The following is a 21,061-nucleotide window of genomic DNA, read 5'->3' on the forward strand; positions in this document are numbered from 1 at the left end:
AAATATGAATATTTGGGGTTTATTATGTTAAAATACGAGTTTGGGTGAAAATCCCGCGTTAAATCTCGAAAAACGGGCTCAAAATGCTAAATTTATTGAAAACCGGGCAAAAACTGCCAAATTCCGAAATTCGGGGCCGGAGGTTCGGTCCTAGTCCTTAGAACCGAAAGTAGGAGAAGAAACCGAGAGAGAGGGGTTCTGCTGCGCAGGTCGCCTCTCGAACCGAAGGTGAGGCTCGGTTGTGCATGGGAACAGAGAGGTCTCGCAGGCATGCTCATCAGAAGGGACCAAGGGTTAGGATCTCGGACCGAACGTCAAGTCCTCGGACCGAAGGTAAGAAGGGTAGAGCCAAAACTCAGGTCTTGGTTCTGATTAGTCAGGGGACCGAAATAGACCGAGCGCTCGGTCCATTTCGGTTGAGAGGGTTTCGGTTCTCAGGAGGTTCGGCTCCTAAGAGGAGTTTCGGTCCCTAAGAAGAGTTTCGGCTCCTTAAGGCTGTTTTTCGCATAGACTTCCGTTTTCGAGCTGTTTTCGACAAATTCGAGGGTCGGGATGCCCCGAGTGATTATAAAAAGTTGAGAGAGATTTTGAAAGAGATTTGGCATACTTAGAGAGATTTAGGAGATATTTGACATTCCTTGAGAGATTTCTCCTATAGAGAGAGATTTGGGAGAGATTTGACATTCTAGGAGAGATTTGGGAGAGATTTGACATTCTTGGAGAGATGTCTCCTACAGAGCGAGATTTGGGAGAGATGTCACATACTTGGAGAGATTTGGGAGAGATTTCTAATATAGAGAAATAGAGTGGACGAGATTTAAGAGAGGTTCTATTTATGACATTTTTAAGTATCCGGCTTTACAGCTCAAGGTCTGTAAACCCCGTTAAGCCATGTTTTAGTGTCCTACACACTCCCGATGAGGGTGCAATAGTGTTTTTATCTCTTTGGTTCATTGTTTAGCGCTATCAAGGTTAAGGAAAATTAAACACACGAATTTTCCAAATGATGTTTTCTCATTAAAATGGTGAGTTGTACAGTAGTTACACAATGTAAACCCTAATATACAAGGGTTAATTGAGTCGAACGGTTTGACTCTTTGACTTTATTTGACTTTGACTTGACCCGAAATTGACGATTGTCACAAGATTCGTTTTTTTCCAAATAAAATCATATATGATTAGAAACATATAATCACATATGATTAAATGTATCTAATCACATATGATTAAAGTGGAAAAAAACAATTATTGAATCGAGAATGCAAAGGTGAATCTTAGCCACATAAATCATATGTGATTAGATACACATAATCACATGTTACTGTATGTATCTAATCACATATGATTTATGTGGACAGTATTCATTTTCGTGGTCTCGATTCAATAGTTGTTCTCGTGTATTTAATCACATGTGATTATACGTATTTAATCATATATGATTTTTGTGAATAAGATTCAAATTCACGTTCTCAATTCAATAGTCGTTATCATGTATTTAATCATATGTCATTTTATGTATTTAATCACATACAATTAATATGGACAAAGAACAACTACTGAATCGAAAACACAAAAATGAATCTTGTGCATATACGTCATATGTGATTAGATCATATAATCACATGTGATTCAATACACGAGAACAATTAATGAATCGAGAACGCATAAATGAATCTTGTTTGCTTGTCTTACAACAAAAAAAACTACATTATGCCTTTCCTTGTTCACTATATTGGATTAGGGTATCCGTGAACAATAACATAAAACAAGTAATGCCTACATAATAGGAGAGTTAGTGTAACTCACCTCCTTGAACTTGAAAATTAGCTAGCATGAGCAAGATGGATCCTTTACTTCTCAAGAACCTACAAAACAGTTAGAACACTATTTAGCTTGTGCTTTGTTGTATTACTCTTATAGAACTTATGCATATATTTTCTTATTATCTCTTTGATTGTAGTGCTCTTTTTGGGATCTATTTTTTACCTTTAAACCCAATCTTAAACTTCGATAAAATAATATTGGTAAAGTTCCCCCTTTTATCTTTTCAGAAATATGAAGATCTGATTCTAATGATTTTTGGTTGATTTTATATTAAATTTACAAGTTAGTAACTTTAAGCTGTCACTTTTTGGACCATTCAACACTCTTGGAATAAAGTGTACCAATCTACTAAGAATTACATCAGTAACTTTATATGTGGGAAACTATACATACATATCTAACTATACGTTTTGGAATTTTAGCATTTGGAGTTCTAATGAATTTATTATGATTTTTTTTAATACAATGCATGAAATCTGTGACAGCATGGACCAACCTGAGAAGATTGCCAATTTTACCCCTCAAGGAGTTGGAATTTCAAAATGTGATTCGAAGTTTGAAGAAACTAGACACACTACGATTTCTATAAAACTAAGTCTCATGATTTTTAGGTGTTCTTATTGACTTGCACGCATTTTAGAAGTTGGAGGACAGATTTGGGAAAATTGATCATAATAGCTTTTAAGTCACTTTTGGTGTTTCTATTAAGGACTTAATGGTTAAGCCTTAAGTTTATCACTTTTTATATGATTTTTGGTTACTTATTAGGTTATTGAGATGTGAAATTCAGTTTAACCTAAGGGCCTTAAGGATTGGCTTAATGGGGGTTCAAAGATAAGGATTTTCACATAAAATGTCACTTCTACACTTCTTAGGGTTAAGTTACCACCTTAACCCATTAAGCTCTTTAAGTCACCTTTAGGAAGGAAAAACGATTCCTACACAGAGGGCAAAGATATCAAAATATGTTTGGGGAAACTATGCAAGAATATAAAATCCAATTTATAATCTTAGCAACCAAACATTCAAGTTGTTGAATATATTTGGGGAAATAAAGTCCAATAAAAAAACAGAGGCAAATTAAACAAATACATCAAAATGATGTTATATCAGCAAAAAAAACAGTCAACAAGCACCTACAAACTGCAACAATAAATACATCACCTTGTTCTAGATTTATTTGTGGATGTTTATTCATTGAGGTATTTCGTCGAACACTTGGTGTTCATAAAAAATCTATATGTCACAAACTTGAATGTCTCAAATGGATTACAATAAATACTTCTAACAAAGGTACATATAGTATCTATGCCCAATTAGAGTTATGCTTATTTATATACTTCATGTCTTCGACAGTTTGCTAAATCGTATAAACAATATATTGCATCGGAATATGTTGAAATCGAATATCGACATTCTGCCAAATAGTTGATAATTAAGATCAGATAGCATTTGGTCGATCTAATGAGAGAGAGAGAGAGTATATGTGTGTGTGAGAGAGAGAGAGAGGGAGAGGGAAAGAGGCAGTGATAGTACCTTCAAAAGGATCAGATTGTTGAGTTTAAGCATTGCATTTCTGGAACGAGTATCGAGAACAGGTGAAATAGAGTAGGAAGAAGAAAAGCACAAGGTGAAGTCACTGGTGGAGAGGCATAGCGGGAGGAGGCGGTGTTGGGCGGAGTGCAGGATCGGAGTGGGTGGTGTTGGTTCTATGCTTGAAGACGCAAAGCATGGAGAATCGTTAACTTAAATTACACATAAGCCTTCTGTTCACTGAAACTCAAATGACGCGCTTTTTTTCCTATGCGTCTTCAAGCATAGAGAATCATTATCTTAAATCACATGTAATTCACAAGTGAATCACATATGAAATATGAATTACATGTGATTCACATATAAATCACATGTAATTCACAAGTGAATCAAATATGAATTAAATGTGATTCATATATAAATCACATGTGATTCACATATAAATCGCATGTGATTCACATTTAATTCACATTTAATTCACATATAAATCACATGTAATTCATTACTAAGTCACGAGTGAATCACATATGAATTACGTGTATTGTATACATGAATTATGTGTGAGTGTTTTTCGTTTTTATTTTCTTGTGAATTTCACGTTTGGATCTTAAAAAATACAATCACATCTGAATCTTACATGATATATACATATGCATTTTTGTGAGTGCTCTTGCATTAATCATTTTTTTTTGTAGATTTGAAAGAATTTGTAGAAAATTTTGAAGATGTAAAAAGTTGTAAATTGAAGAAAATATGGGAATCTTGATATGAAGAAATGATAACATTGTGAATCTTTGTAGTTTTTTTTTTATTTTCTATATTTTATTTTGTATCGAATAAAATATATGTACTATTATGTTTATAAATTGATGAATAAAAATAAGATTTTTTATGATTTACTTACGAATATTATAGTATAAGAAATATGCATATATGCATTGAAAAAATATACATATATGCATCTAAAATGTTGATTTTTTTGTTAAAAAAAATTAGGGTTTTTTCAAATATTCTAGTTTTTTTTTTTTAAATAAGAGTTTTTTTTTTTTTGATAAAATTGCAGTTTTTTTTTTGAAAAAAAGAATGATTTTTTTTTTTAGAAAAATATAGTTTTTTTTGAAAAAAATACAATTTTTTTAAAAAAAATTGCAGGTTTTTTAAAAAAATGTTGTTTTTTTAAATGTTGTTTAAAAAAAACAGTTTTTTTTAAAGAATTACAATTTTTTTTTGAAAAAATTGCAATTTTTTTAAAAATTACTTTTTTCAATTTTTTGTAAAAGTTCATGTTTTATGAAAAAAATTAAAAAATCTCCATTTTTTAAAAAAAATCAAAAATTATTTTAAAAAAAATCTAAAATTTGATTTATTATGTTAATTTTGTCCAATAACACAAAAAATAAACATTAAATGAGATCGGTAAGATGATGATCATACCCTTAATGAGTTAATTTTGATCTAACGCTCCGCATTTAGTTCTCATGTTTTCGGGAAACTATGAGTTCTCAACCGATCTCACCTATATATATATATATATATATATATATATATATATATATATATATATATATATATATATATATATATCAATTACAAGTATTTTATTTATTTTTAATTGTCATCGTACAATGAGTGAGATGGCAAACGGGCAACAAGTTGTGCCGCTAACCCTTTTTGAATGGTAAAGCTAATTCTTTTAAAGACTACATCCGAAGATCTAGGGGATATAACATTACTATGCATGATTCGTTGTACTCTTTTAAGAAGCTCTACCGCATCTGGTGCGAAGAAACCAAACGTATCAAATGCAAATGGTATGAACACGTGTTGACTTTCCATGCACGATCTCTCATGTTTGGTGACTTTGCTTGTGGCTGCTTTTAAAGCAGCATGTCCCGCTGTGAAACCCCCATCCCTCAAGCCCACGAGGGGGGATACCCCTGTAAGATCGACACATGCGTGTTTCCCTCCGACCCATCCAAAAATCAAAATGTCAGCCGGTCTGAGGGTTGACCTTCCTTCTGTCGGATCAGTCAAGAAATTAACAGGTGCCTCTTTCTTAACAGAAACCCCGACACGCTTAAATATGTCAAACAGAACATCTCTAACCATATCGTGCCTGTATTTGAACCCCGGGAGTTCTTTACAGTGAACTGCATGCTCTCCAAAAGAGTCCAAACATGCCTTGCGACACACAGGACATATCTCGTCAGCTGGGAAAATGGGGATCATAAGTCGATATTTGAGAATAGTACGATACTCCACGGGAGACATGTGTTGGCCAAGCCCATCTATAGGGATAGCCAGAAGAAAATCTTGAGCATGTGGTGCACGTAAGCACTGGAAAACCGCTTTATGCCGAGTCGTCATGTCGAAATGCATTTCCATATCTTGGATAATTTTACAAAAAAGGGCACTCGCCAGTGTATTCTGGGATTTAGGGGGGGGCGGTGTCTTTAGTAGTAAAATTGTTAAGGTCAAAATCTGGAAGCTTGTTGCGAAGGGATGTCAAGGCACACTCATAATCAGAATCCATACCATGTATACCGCTATCCCGTAAGATATGGTCTTGCAATACCCAAGATTGGGCCCGTGAGGCAACAAAAGCATAGGAGGTGGCCTCTACTGCCGAATATAAACCCAAACCCCCAAACCTAATGGGTAATGAAGCAATTCGCCATTGTATGTCACCAAAGAAAGGGCCCCCACAAACCACAATGTCCTCAATCGCCCCGCGCAATCCATTGTCAAAGAATATTGCCGCCTCCTCCATGTGAACGGGTTGGCACGTCCTCAACCCAAAGAAAAGCTTAGCAATACTCATACAAGACCGAAGAAGAAGGAGCTCACTCTGGGGGTCAGACAATTGTGGAAGAAGGCGCATCAAATTCACAGCGTTTTCGGCTCTCTTTATGGCTAGATTGCGAATGAAACTAGCATCTCTACTAACAGCACCCCCAAGAAGTTTCACCCCCAAAAGCGGCCTCCTAATGTCTGCTGGAAATAGCCCCTCCCGTAATTTCCTACCATCACACGAGGGCCAAAAGAGCTCGGTTTTCCTGATATTCAGCTGAAGGCCCAATTTTGGGTCAGTCACCGTAATGATGTCCAATGCTTTGGCCACCTCCTCCGAATCTCCGATAAGTGTGCCATCATCCAAGTACCAGGCATGGAGAAGAAGCTTGCAATTGTCTCTAATCTTATGCAAGAGCGGGTGCAACACAATGGCAAAGAGAAGTGGTCCCAAGGGGTCTCCTTGTTGAACCCCAGTAGAAGACCATATATGTGTGTTGCCTAGATATAACCTTGCTGCTTGACCATATAGGAATTCGACCCACAAGGAAATAGATGGACACCTCAATTTGACCTCATGAAGTAATGAGGATCTGTCAACAAGGTTAAAGGCATTAGAGAAGTCTACGGTAAGCATGGAGAGAGATTTATCATCGTGGTGCTCACTCAACAACATATTGACACTATCTAAAAGTATCTAAATTCATATATTAACATTGTAAAAGTATCTAAATTCATATATTTCTAGAGCTTATTTATTATCGAAAAAAATCTAAAAGTATCTAAATTCATATATTAACATTGTGAATGTGAAAAATATTTTTCGGATTCAACGTGTGAATCCGGATTCACATTGTGAATTTTCAAAAATTCACATTGTGAGTTTGACGTTAAAAAAAATCGAATTTGATATCATTGAAAAATGGATAAAAAATTATGAATTTCTGTATTTTTAGTTTTTTTTTTTTTTTTGATAAAAAATAAGTTCTAAAAGTTGAAAAAAAAATTGGTTCCTTGGTTAATTATGGTATCTCTATTGAACCTCACCCTATATATATATATATATATATATATATATATATATATATATATATATATATATATATATATATATATATATATATATATATATATATATATATAATTTCAATTTATAAAACTATACAAATAGTCCTTAAGGTTTATAGTATATTACAAATATGGTACAAAGATAAAATAGTTTTTTTTATTAAAAGCTAACAGTCAAAATTTAGATTTAACAGGAAGACTTTTCGTTTAATTTTGCAAATCACGAGGACCATTGGTATCACGTTTTCTTTAAAAAATCTCAAAATGAGATATCTTACGAGGACTGATTATGAAATTTTGTCTAAATTCAAAGAAATGAAAATTAAAGTCAAAAGAGTTGACTCAAAGGACGGCAACCTTAACGACTTTTGTTCAATTTCGTTGAAATGCTGCTGATCACCACCCATCGAAACCAACCCAAAAACTCCAAGAGATGGCCTCAATCTGCTTACCGCCAAAACCGGGGAACTGCTCCGGCGACGACGGTAATGAGGCAGAGGAAGTCTCAGCCGTTACGGTAAACGATTCGTTTCAAAGGAACGGCGCATATACAGATACTACTGGTAGTGGTAGAGGCTCATGGAAACACGCTGCGTTCCACGTGGCTACCACCATCGCCACTCCTGCCGCCTATGCTCCGCTTCCCTTCGCTGTCTCTTCTCTTGGATGGCCTCTAGGTAGTGAATTCGACCTGTAGGAATTGTTTTGGAAATTTTGGTAGTAGTTAAGTTGGATTTGATTTATGCTGACAAGGTGTTTGATGTTTTGCTCTGGGCATGTGAATCACACAAGGAGTGCTTAGTTTGGTGGGTGCAACCTTAACCACATGGTATTCTAGTCTTCTGATTGCATCTCTATGGGAATGGGATGGGAAGAAGCACACCACTTATAGACGTCTTGCTCGTAGCATTTATGGTCAGTTCTGCTCTCTTCTCCATTCATGATTGATATGAAGTTAATATGACTTCTTTGTCACATGATTTCCTTTAGCTTTCATACTTGACCTATCTTTTATCATCTTTGACCTTCAAGGAAATTGGGGTTACTGGTCTATTGCATTTTTCCAGCAGGTGGCTTCTTTGGGCAACAATATCGCCATTCAAATTGCTGCTGGAAGTAGCCTTAAGGTCATTGATACAGTCAATTCATGTAATTCCAAATATACAATACATTCGTAAGTACCAAATTTCTATTTTGTATTTACATGTATCATCATGTGCAGGCAGTGTACAAATACTACCATGAAGAGGGTAGTTTAACACTTCAACATTTTATCATCTTCTTTGGGGTCTTTGAACTTGTTCTTTCTCAGCTTCCAAATATCCATTCACTTAGATGGTTAAATGCTGTTTGTACTTTTAGTACAATCGGATTTGCTGCAACAACTATTGGTGTCACAATCTACAATGGTAATCATATTTCAATCCATTTATATGAGCATGAGTTAATTCGGATCATATATAATTTCTAATGGATCAAACACGTAAAAAAAAATTATTTATTTATTTGTGACAGGGAAGAAGATCGATAGAAGGACTGTAAGTTATAGTCTCCCTGGAAGCTCTTCAGCAAAGATGTTCAAAGCCTTTAATGGTCTTGGGATTATTGCATTTTCGTTTGGTGATGCCATGCTTCCAGAAATTCAGGTAATTCATTAAAAAAAAAAAAAGTAAGTTACATATTAAAAAAAAAGCAAGTTACATTTTGGTCCCTATTAATAGCTGATTTTTGCAATTTTGGTCCCAGAAAGTTCTTTCTTTCAGTTTTGGTCTAAAAATATAGGGTTTATTTGGCACCGAGCTTTGAAGAGCTTTTACCTTTATAAAAAAACAGAAATTAAAGAAAAGGCTTCGTTTGGGAGTAGAAGATTTATTTTAGAACAAAAAGCTACTTCAAGTAGCTTTTAGCTGTTATGTTATGTAATTTACACGTTTCAAAAGATTACAACAAAAACTTCTACACAAATAAATGCTACAGACTAGTTTTTCAAAACATACCCACAGTCATTTTCCTGAAACAACAGACCAAATTTTCAAGAGAACTTTTAGGGACAAAAATTGTGAAAATCAGCTCTACTCAGGGACCAAAATGTAAGTTACTCAAAAGTAAAGATGAAAAAGAAAAACTGTGTGTGTATTACAAGTGGGATTATGTTGTATAGTTTTGAAGTTTGGTTATTGCAGAGTAGTGTTAGAGAGCCCATGAAGAAAACAATGTATAAAGGGATAGCAGCTGCATATACAATCATTGTGTTGAGTTACTGGCAATTGGCGTTTTTTGGATACTGGGCGTTTGGTTCAGAAGTTGAGCCGTTTATTGTTGCCTCTCTTAAAACACCTGAATGGACCACTGTTATGGCAAATCTTTTTGCTGTCATCCAAATATGTGGATGTTTTCAGGTATTTCCCTTTTAAGTTTTAAAATGTCACTAAACTTGTTACTTTTTTTGCCAAAGGGATAGCAGCTGCATATACAATCACAACGCATTTTTACAACTTTCATTTTTTTGCTTAGTTTTTATGTTTTTTCATAATCCATTATTACAACTTTTTTACATGTTTAAAACAATCCATTTTTACAACTTTATTTTTTTCTTCCTTGTTATATGTTTATCACAAATCTTTTTTACAACTTCATGTTTTTTCACAACCAAGTAAAAAATGAAGTTGTAAAAACAAAGTAAAAACAAATTATGAAAAAATGTAAGATACCTTAGATAGCCAAAAAAAAATGTGGAACCTACTCTCACCTATTATAATGACCACTTTGGCAGAAATTAACTGACCTTTAAAACTTAAAAGAAGTTATGTTACCAAATGAGCACAACTTGACTAATTTTGGTCTTCGCCCTTTGTCAAATTGTTGTACCCGACTTTTTGTTAGGTAAATATACCATCTATTTAGAAGAAAAAAACGAAATACAAAAAAACATAACTTTTACCATTTTATCCATTAAGCCACCTAACTATTTTCGTTAGTGATTAAACTATTGTACTTTTTTGACTATTCGATAAAAACATTTTTCCCAATTACCTGTTTTGATATTTGAGCGATGTATATAAAAACATCATGTACTGTCATCCTTTTATCTTTGCAAACATTGAACTCGTTTAACCATCAAATTATTATTATTATTATTATTATTATTATTATTATTATTATTATTATTATTATTCAATGGTCAAACTGATATAATAGTTAAAGACTTAAAGTAGGTGTTTGCTTTTTGGACTCAACGTGCCATTAAACTTCGTTTTTTTTTTGTGTGTGTTTACATCAAAGTCCACCTGGACGCCACCATGTTGCCATGTAATATGCCACGTGTAGGCAAAGCCATCTATTTTATGATCTGTTTTTTGGTGTTGGTAAGATATATTGCAGGCCAACATACGCCTTTTTTGAAGAAAAAATGAAAAAGGCATCAAGCGAACAAAGTGGTGGTACTCGAGTTCCATTGAAAAAGCATGTTATTATACGTCTCGTATGCACCTCATTTTACATGGCTGTGATAACACTGGTGGCTGCAGCCATGCCATTTTTTGGGGACTTTGTGTCCATATGTGGAGCCATTGGGTTCACCCCACTTGACTTTGTGTTTCCCGTATTAGCACATTTAAAAGCTGGAAAATTGCCAAAAAATTCAACCCCTATTCTCTTATTCAACATTCTTATAGCCACATGGTTCTCTGCGGTTGCAGTTATGGGTTGCATTGGTGCTGTTAATTTCATCATAGATGACATCAACACCTACAGCTTCTTCCACGATATTTAATATAAAGATAATCCAGGGACCATTTTGTAACTTTGTAAATCTTATAGGGACCATTTCTGTAAATCTAAGTTTTTCCCAGGGACTGTTTCTGTAACTTTGGACCAAAGGTATTTTTGTAATTTTTTTGAAAAATGAAGACCTCTTTTTTTATTTTTCATGCAATTTAAGAAGGATGTATAATGTTTTCTTTTTGTAGTTTAGTTATTATTTCATGTCTTATTTGCCACTTGTATATTATCATTTAATTAATAGATGAGGTCAAATATGCTAATGGTTGTTTGTCATACATATCAACGGTTTTCTATAGATAGAAATCTAACCGTTTTCTCCCCTTTTTTTTCTCTCCACCTCACCCTTTCAACATAAAATCTCTTATCAATTTCCCCTTTGAACTTTCAATCGCCACCACCATCTTCATAACCATCCTTCATCGCCACCACCATAAATAACCCCCTTTATACTTTTAGAAAAGAGAAAATAAAAAAAAATGGCGAACTATGCCACCCTTTTAGTCATTTCATTTATTGCCTTGTCGATGGCAACAATTGGGCATTGCAGTTGGATCAGCGGTGGTGCTCCTCCCCCAGCTAGTGTAGGAGAAGTGGACCTAGAAGTCGTCGATGAATTAACAGATGAACTTGCCCCTGGTCCAAATGGCGAGCCCACAAAAGAGAAAGGTGGATCCGTCTCTGGACCAGGACCAGCTGGCGATTTCATGATCCAGGGAAAAAGATCAATCTGGGAAGGGTTTGGCGGTGTCGGGGGTGACTTTATCAACCAAGGAAAAGCAAGCGTAACCCCTGATGCCGCTGAGACGTTTATCGTCCAAGGTAAAATTTACTGCGACCCATGCCGCATCCAATTCCCAACCAAAATCAGTTTCCCGTTGCGAGATGTCAAAGTCATCCTTGCTTGTCACAAAGAGAATAGCAATGTGGAAACTTATAGGGTTGAAGGAATGAGTGATGAGAACGGAAACTATAAACTCAAGGCTGTTGGTGACCATGCAGAAGAGATTTGTGAAATCAGTGTCACTGAAAGCCCAGAAATTAACTGCCCCGACCTTATGGATGATGAAAACCATGTTAGGGTTTCTTTGACCACCAAACATGGAATCAAAGGCAGAGCCCGATTTGCTAACCCACTCGGGTTCATGGCTGAAGTTGCCGATCCACGTTGCAAGGAGGTTCTCGACGAGCTTGGTTTTACTGGAATATAAATTCTTTTATTAATTTTGATCCTTATTATTCTAATTCTTGTATTTTTTTTGTAAATTGTAATCTAGGAAATTAATAAGAGCATGCATGCTTGGAAGAAGAAAAAAAAAGTCTTATGTACAGATATTAAGTTAAATACAATTGGGTGGTAGTTGTCAAAATCAATGTAAAATTGTACATGTATGTTGTAACATGAATATTAATGTTATTTTGCTCCCCAATCTTTAAATTTTCTCAGTTTAGGCCCTCCTTCGGGCCATATTTTTTTAGGCATGTTTACATTTTAGTTTTAAGCTATTCTAGTCATATCAAATGTATCAACTAACTTTAAATTAAAAAAATAAAAACGAAAAGTGTTTTGTGGGTCATCTATCATGCCGTATACTAAAACCAGTAAATCACGATTTTGCAATAGTAACAAAGGCAGAAATACTAGCAATAGTTACGAACTAATAAAAAGTTGAGGGTTCAAAGGTGACAACATTTGAAAATTCACCAACATATGTAGTAAAAAAAACCACAAACCTACAACTATATAGTAAGTTAAAACTTTATAATTAGTCATATTGTCTCATACATAAACTATAAAACTAGAACATCTCAGCTTCTTGTCCTTCCATTTCTTATACTATGCGGAAACCAAAGGAGGGCATAGCTGTCAAGTCACTGGTGCCGGTGCCGGAGTCGGAGTCGGAGTCGGAGCTGGAGCCGGAACTGGAATTGGAACCGGGGTCGGAATCGGAATCGGGGTGGAAATCTTTCTAGCATACGATATCTCCATCATGTATTCCTTAGCTGATGAGCCGATTATGACGGAAAGTGTCTGTGAAGTTGGCTGTGTCTGTAGCCACAGCTCCATGAGATTACCTAGCAGCAACGTTGGCACCAATGGTTGACCCATGCATCTGAGCTCAACCTGTTGAAGGGCAAAATGGTCTTTTTGCATTGAGAGAGTATTCTTGAAACAAACAAGATATAACAAAACAATCACGATTTTTAATTTGCCCTGCCCTCCTCGACTCAAATATGGAATACACTATGGTTAAGATGAAAATGAAAGAAGCTTGATTATAAAAAGGGTAAAAGAGTAATTTGCCCCCCATAATAGCAACATACGTACATTTATGTCAGTAATATGCACATTTTACTTTATTAGGGTAGGGATATGTAAGTATGTTAATACTATGGCTAAGGAATTGTAAGTGTGTTGCTATTATGGGTAAATACATTGCCTATGTTGGTAAAAAAAATCCTATTTCTTGCCATTTGCCCATATCAGAACGTAAACCCAAGCTACATATTACACACATCAAAGAGCAAAAGGAGCAGAAAGTATGTTATCTTCCTTTACATTTGATATGAATATGAATATAATAATGATAATAATGTCAGAGACTTACCTCATGTTCACTTGCAAGTTTCAGTTTGCTCATAACAAACTTCTGGATAATTGAAACAGGTATGTTTGCATCCCTGAAACCAATTTAAAACGAAAATTTCAATATATAACCAATGAGAAACTAGTAGGTTCAAGTCACATACATGGGACCCACAATCCCATCTTCCATGTAATATGAAGCCCCGTTATGCAAATAGGCTACAAAAAGGGACAATTTTGGTATTTTCTTTTAAGAATACAATGACACATGATTTACATATAGTCAAGTGCTTATGACCTAAATTGCTTTATCAAAAGAAATTGGAAAGAAAAGAGAAAGAGTGTTGAGGGGCACATCAACTCGCCCATTTTGCTGCTTATAAAAAAAATTACTCAATACTTTAAACAACAAGTGCACAAAGTATAATTACAAGCAAGATAAAACTTAAAGCATAGGTATTTGTTTATTCTATACATTTAGCATATTGGGTCAAGACTTTCAACCCGTTTAAACCTATTTTTTTTAATACGTTGGGTTAGGGTTAGAATTTTTGACCCAAAAACAACCTGCCAAATCATTTAACATTTTAATTAAACAATTAAGCAATTATTTTTTTCATTTGTAACTTATTAAACAAATTGTAATTTTTTTTTCATCTGTGTCAAGTTTATAATTTAAATGGATCAACCGAGGTTAAGTGGTTAACTTGTTTATCTAACAGATCAAGTTGAAACAAAATAAAAAAAAGTAAACGGGTCAACCCATTTATCTAAGAGATCGGGCTGGTTTGGAAATCTTAAGCCCATTTAGCTGGTTATGGATATGGTTTCCTGAGGTTCTAACTCTTTTTTGAACAAAGGGAATATCTCAATATAAAACAGAAATAAAACACATATTTCTAGTAGCCTATTTGTAACATAAGTGATTTATAATGAATGTAACAATCAAGTGACACGGATAAAAAGTTCAGGGATTATATACATTTACTATCAAATATGACAAATGCAAAAAATCAATAAACTGAAGTCTGAAACTAAGGTGCAGTAGAAGAATGTGATTGTGGTAATTTATGTGAAAATGAGTCAACTCGGTTATATTTATAGCTAATAATAATAATATCAGGCCAAATGAGCAAAAAAAGAGAAACTAACTTTAGTCTGACAAAACTTCCTTCTATCTGGCCCAATGGTTCACCTTCCCTGAAAAAATAGTATAAAGGAAATTTAATTTAACAAGTGAATAAAAGAAACAAATTTTTTTTAACAAGATTCAAGATTGATGTTGTTGAGGTGAAATACAAGTATAAAACCACTCACTGTTGTTGAGAAGGCACCAAATGGAACCAAATAGGACTTATTCTTTTCTCCATTGCAGCATTATTAGCATCAGCATCCATTACAGTGGCATTACCTGCATTGTTTTTGCGTTTTTTTCTTATCTTTTTGGGTTTTGCAGATTCTGTAACATCCACATCAGACCTCCCATTCTCATCTTGAAATTTTGATCGCTTCAGTTGATCTTTTCCTTTAAGTTTACGCAATTGCCCTTCACTCTTTGGGGTATTTTGTGGTTCTGATTTCACACTAGAACCTTGTGAAGTAAACTTAGAAGATTTACTCCTATTTGCCACTTCCACCAAATAATTCAAAGGTTTCCACATATCAACCTTCCCATTCTTTGTTTCTTTATCAGGTGAAGGGGCACTCGATGGTGAAGAATTCTGCATCATTATTGTTTATTTCTCATTACAGATTTTAATTTTTTTTTTTAAAAAAAAGTATGTATTTTTATGAAGAAAATGAGTACATTGTTCTGTGTGAATTTGTTTGAAATCTCACGAGAACTCGAGCTATCTTGGTGATCATCCATGGAGTTTTCTTCTTTCTTGACGGATTTCTCAATAGAGAAAGAGGACCCACGTGGTTTCTTTCTTGAGGGTACTTTTGACCTTTTGCCAGTCATTGTAGTTTGTGTTGACACTCTAGGAGTGCTGACTACAAGTGATGAGAGTGATCTTTCTTTTCTTCTTAATGGTAATGTAACTGAAGGCACAACTTCAGGAGCCTTTACCCTTCTTCTTTTTGAGGGAAATATTTTCCCTCTGACATCTTGCAAACTATGATCTGGCCTGTTTAATTACAATAATCAAATACATTAATCATGTTTCAACAGCATATTCTGTATCATGAACATTTGTTTTATAAAGAAAATCATGTTGATGAATGAAAATGAACAGATATGGGTTTTCATTAAATGAAGTGCTCAAATTAACCTAAAAAAGGAAAAGTTAAGAATCTGATGCATTTGGAAATGTATTAAAGATAGGATATATGGAAAATAATATATACCAAAAAGGATATTATCTACAATAAATCATCAAAATATAGCCTAATAATGAAAGAAACAGAACCTCTGGATTTGTTGTACAGCAAGTTGTGACAGTGTTCCCTAAATTATAAACATTCATAATTCTTCTCATTATAACAGGTTTGCAAACTATAATAATGTTCTTTATAGTCACATTATGCAAAAAGAAAAAAAAATATACATATAACTATAACAGATATATCAAACTCAATTCTGTAACATGGATACAAATTAATAATTTAAGAGCACTGATAAATGACATAATGTTAGAGAGAGATTGACTGACCTCAGTTTCTCTAAAGGCACACATCCCAGATCAATATTGCATATTGGACAACATTCAAGCTCATCATCTGTGAGCTTCTTATGAATACATTTCCTGCAGACTGGATGATGTTCAAGAGAGGCAAAACACAATTAGCAAATACACATTTCTTAGAGTTGTTACAGACATAGAAAATTTAAACAGATAGGTTTCATTGTAAAAGTTTTCAACTAAAGAAAGGCCAAGTCTTTGCTATTTTTGGGAAAAAACAAGATTGAAATAGTTACATAGAAAAATTAGGGGAACTGAAAATTATGCCCCGTTTTGTCAATTCTGTTTTTAAAGATCCGTGAAACAGAATAATACTGGGAAATATGTAGGAAATTTTCAGCCAAATTTCAACAACTATGTTTATAAACAGCAAAGAACAAAAACCACGATATCAGATTAATGGAAAAGGTATCCGGTTCATTCCAATTAATCAAGTAAGAAAAACACATGCTTTTTGCCATTCAACATGAAAGATAATAGATAAAAGATAAACAAAGTATTAATTAAGAGAATCATAACCAGATCACCATGAAGAATCCCAATTGTGAACTCGTACATACTAACAACACTAAGTTAAACAAAACCAGATCGAACTCAAACTTTTGAAGTGAAGGTTATGATTGAATTGGATGAGCAACAAGAGAGAGAAATACTCACACGTATGAAGGCATTCGGGGATAGTAGTGGCATCTCGAAAGAGCTTATTGCAGATAGGGCATGTCATGCATGCCGCTATCGATTCTCTTCGTAATTTCACCACCTGAGTATTTGACATCTTCACACAACACCACCAAGCAATTCACCAACAAAGCCTAAGCTGCCCTCTTCGTAAACACACCACACACAAACACAAATGGCCTCACGCACGTAGTTCCTAAAGGAGGTGCATGTTAGCAACACCGTTTGGGGAAACACATTGAATTTACGTAGGTAATTTGCCTGCATTGAAGACAAGAAGTGAGATCAACAACGATTGAATCAACTCTCAAGGCACTAACATATATGCATAAACACGATATACGCAGCCACGTGTGTGTATAGAGATATATATATAGATAGATATATAGGGGGGGAGAAAGAGAAACTGAGAAAGCGAGCAACATACCCTCGATCTATGAAGATACGATTTGAAGATTAAGGAGGTGGGTATGAATGATTTGCGAAGAAACGACGTGGGTTGGTGATGAATTTGGACAAGAGGCGTCGCTAGATCATCTGTCTGGGAGTCGAAATCGAGAGTTTTAGAGAGAGAGAGAGTAGAGAGAGAAGGGTGGGTTTCGTAATTGTAAAATGGCATGGACCGAACACTTCTTTGGTTTACTAAGTCTTTTTTTTTTCTTTTTAAATGCGAAGTAAAATAGATTATTAGGAAAATCGCATATATGATATAACATCTCGATTTTATTTAATTTATTTTGCTTTTTAAAATCACAATTAATTGCATACTTACAATCTTACAACACATCCAGTTATTCTACAATGTCATCTATAAATATTGGCTTTGTATCGACAGATTTTCATGAATATATAAAGTATAAATCTAAATCTTTATACAAATATTATTATTATATTAAATTATTGGCAGTTTAATAATATAACTTATTTTCATAATAACAAAGAAGACCCATATGAAAAAGGAAGATTTAAAATATACTAAAAAATGTATATTTAGAATCATTTCTATCTTTGAGTTATTATATACAGTTTACAGGTTGCTTCTCAAATTGTAAAAGAATATCAAAGACCTTTATCATCTTATTTTCAATCATCGAGAATAAAATCTTAGTGTATTTTCATACTGGAAAACATGCCAAAATATTATAGTGCATGTTATGATATCTTAATAACAAGACAAAAAAAAAAAACATACGTGGTTTATAGAATGTCTAATTACAATTAATATTATAAATACAAAGAAAAAATACTTTGCATGCTTTTGCCTCTTGTACAGGGGATTCTTAATGTCAGATGTCATCTTGAGACGCAACTGTTTTTAGCATATGAATGAACGACTATTGACATCCATCTATCATATTTCATTTCGATGAAATTTACGGATCTGTTGTTATTGCTATTATAAAAATACAAGAAAATAAAATCGTTTGATCTAAATGACATATTGATATATAAATACAAGAAAATAAAATCATTTGATTTAAATGACATTTGATATTACATGATATACTGATTATCTTTCTAGAGACTACATTACATGCATATTATTCTTGATTATTCCAGATCAAGAAGTCTAACTTCATTCCCAAATTATAATCACGAGACATAGATCGGAAAATTATCAATGACAAGAAATATTACAGGACTTATTTATATATGAATTTACAAACAACCTTTAAATTATATTTTATTGTATATTTTTTAGTTTAATATTTTAAACATTATTATAAGTTAAATATATAGATGACAGCTTATAAGTATAAGTAGTTTAATTATTTATTTAGCTATTTACTTTTTTCTTTTTTGATAGCTACCATTATTTTCGTACTTAATTTTGAAACGATAAACAAAGTAGGAAGAGGATAAATTAATGGATAAAGTACACCAAGTGATAACATGCGCAGGTGGTGTGAAAGGGCCAAAACTGCACACCAGTTTTTTATTTTTTATTATAAAGTTACATAAATGGTCCTATGATTTAGCAAAATAGGCACGTATAGTCGTATACAGTCCAATTTCAAAAAATAGACAAACTCGGTTTTTTTGTTTTCGATCATCCCTAAGCTATCAAATCTAACAGATAGCGGTTAAATTCCTAATAAAATGATTTCTTTACCATTTTTTTCATATCTTTTTTGTTTTTAGATTTTTATTTTTTTAATTTTTTATTATTAAATTAGAAATCGTTCGTATCTACTCCTATCCCAACTCTACCACCTCCAACGCCGCCTGCCACCGCTCGCTACTTCCCATCAGTTTACCGAAAACCACCCAAATGTTAGCGGAGATGGGTTTTCACCTAGACGACTTTTAGAGTTAAATTGGTTGAAGTTGATAATTACACTCGGCAGATTATTATTGTTCTTCTCAAAAAAATGAAATTATAAAAGTACGTTCGTTATCAACATCTCCCTTCAGTAAATAAAATAAAAAAGGGGCAAGATGATCAATCATGTAGCCAAATCTCTCAAAATAACTTCACAAAACTCATACGACATATCCCCCAAATTTTATGTGTAATTTGCAATCAGAGATTTAGGAGAATTGAGATTTTAGTTGCAAGAAGTTGTTTCTAATGATCTAAATGCATGGGATGTGCTCAAAGGGTTATCTCAAAACATCGATCTCATACTGACAGCAGTCGAGCTCCAATCGATCACAAGTTTTGCTCTTCTCACCTTGATGATGGAGCACCGAGTCTGCAAAATCAATCTTGTTAAAATTAAATTTTCGTTAATAGTACTTGCCTATTCGAACTTTTATTCGCCTAAAAACACTTGGAATTGAATCTGATTTTGAACAATTTATTTCAATTCTACAACTTATTTTAGGATCAAGCTCAACGTTTCTTTGAAACTTAATGTAGTTGATGATCAAAACCTTAATCCAAATCAAAGTGGTGATGGAGAATGGGAGTGGTTTCCCAAGGTATGATGATCCAACGATTATTTCAACCTAAAAAAAACAATACTAAAAACTCAATTAGTTTTCATGGTTTATGCTTTAATCATCGACTAATCAAATGTATAACATGTACATACATACCTTCCAGCATCTTGCCATGTAACATCGGTGACGAATTCGACGATGAGAGCACTAAAAGTAGCCAACATAGCCAACCAACAATGGATTAGTTCGCACTCCCTAAACCTTTGAAGCCCAAAGACTTCATTGTATGGCTAGAAAGGTGTAGATTTCCCATATGCATCTTTGAACTGGGTTCTGATCACGTCTACAGACAAATTCTTCTCTAATTCTAGTCCAGTAAGTCCAAATTAAATTGTAAATACCTTGGCAGTTCTAGATGCTTTGATTTTCTAGAATCATTTCAAGAAAGGGAGGGGTCGTTGTGGTCGCATCTTTCGATTTTAAGACACTGATTCAAGAAGTAGAGGAATTTAGGGGAACATCTTTCCCCATTATTATTGATGCCAAATTGAGGGATAGATATTACATAAATGGTCCATGCATAATAGGGAAATAATCATAAAATATGAAAAAGGAAAAATAAAGGGTAAATATGTCATTTTACAGAAACTTAACGGCGGTTTTTTGACGTCGTGTGTCGGAAGGACCATTTCTGTAATATCAACAAAACACAAGGACCGAGTTTGTCTATTTTCATGAAATAAGACTATTATGTGCCTATTTTTCCAAACCATGGACCATTTATGTAATTTTTGTTTTCTTAATCTACCCATACAGCATCATGTACTTTTGGTCTTTTGGGCTTTCTTGTGGACTATAGGAATATGACTATTATGTGGTATAACTAAGCACGTTGAGCCCGTCGGAGACACCAAATCATCTTAGACAACATCGTTTATTCAAGAATTGAGACCATGGGCGTGTTTGGCAAAGCTATGTAACATCCGAGTTCCGATTATGTTTTTCCACTCTTTAATTGTGGCTTTTATAATTCATAAGAAAGTCGAAGGTGATGGGTTTTGAGCAATACAACATTCCTATGTTGTACATGCAACCCTAATGCTTCGGATCTATGTTTTTCTCAAGTTATACATGCAAATCAAGTTATCCAAAGCATGAGCCCTAACTAGCATACAATTTTCGAAATTTGTAACATAAAACAAAGTTAGAAGAATACCTTTATCCTTTGTAG

General features: G+C 34.0%; 2 protein-coding genes and 1 pseudogene across 2 annotated transcripts; 2 read left to right on the forward strand and 1 right to left on the reverse strand.

Annotated features, from left to right (window-relative positions):
- Positions 1–7,570: 7,570 nt before the first annotated feature.
- On the forward strand, positions 7,571–11,142 carry LOC145069404 (GABA transporter 1-like). The gene is made up of 7 exons (XM_079016332.1): positions 7,571–7,892; positions 8,008–8,130; positions 8,248–8,342; positions 8,438–8,624; positions 8,731–8,861; positions 9,399–9,614; positions 10,586–11,142. Exons 1-7 carry the CDS (start codon positions 7,649–7,651, stop codon positions 10,985–10,987), a joined length of 1,398 nt encoding a protein of 465 aa, XP_078872458.1. The 5' UTR covers positions 7,571–7,648; the 3' UTR covers positions 10,988–11,142.
- A 129-nt stretch (positions 11,143–11,271) lies between these two features.
- Positions 11,272–12,419, forward strand: LOC145069406 (anther-specific protein LAT52 pseudogene; annotated as a pseudogene).
- A 189-nt stretch (positions 12,420–12,608) lies between these two features.
- On the reverse strand, positions 12,609–17,566 carry LOC145069610 (E3 ubiquitin protein ligase DRIP2-like). Its single transcript, XM_079016565.1, has 8 exons — positions 17,372–17,566; positions 16,924–17,205; positions 16,237–16,336; positions 15,390–15,711; positions 14,900–15,303; positions 14,735–14,782; positions 13,605–13,677; positions 12,609–13,120 (listed from the first exon to the last, which is right to left on the reverse strand). Exons 2-8 carry the CDS (start codon positions 17,039–17,041, stop codon positions 12,863–12,865), a joined length of 1,323 nt encoding a protein of 440 aa, XP_078872691.1. The 5' UTR covers positions 17,042–17,205; positions 17,372–17,566; the 3' UTR covers positions 12,609–12,862.
- Between the last annotated feature and the right edge of the window lie 3,495 nt (positions 17,567–21,061).

The sequence above is a fragment of the Lactuca serriola genome, chromosome 8, assembly GCF_051521515.1.
Source record: "Lactuca serriola cultivar US96UC23 chromosome 8, Lser_US96UC23_V15, whole genome shotgun sequence".
Classification (NCBI taxonomy): Eukaryota; Viridiplantae; Streptophyta; class Magnoliopsida; order Asterales; family Asteraceae; genus Lactuca; species Lactuca serriola.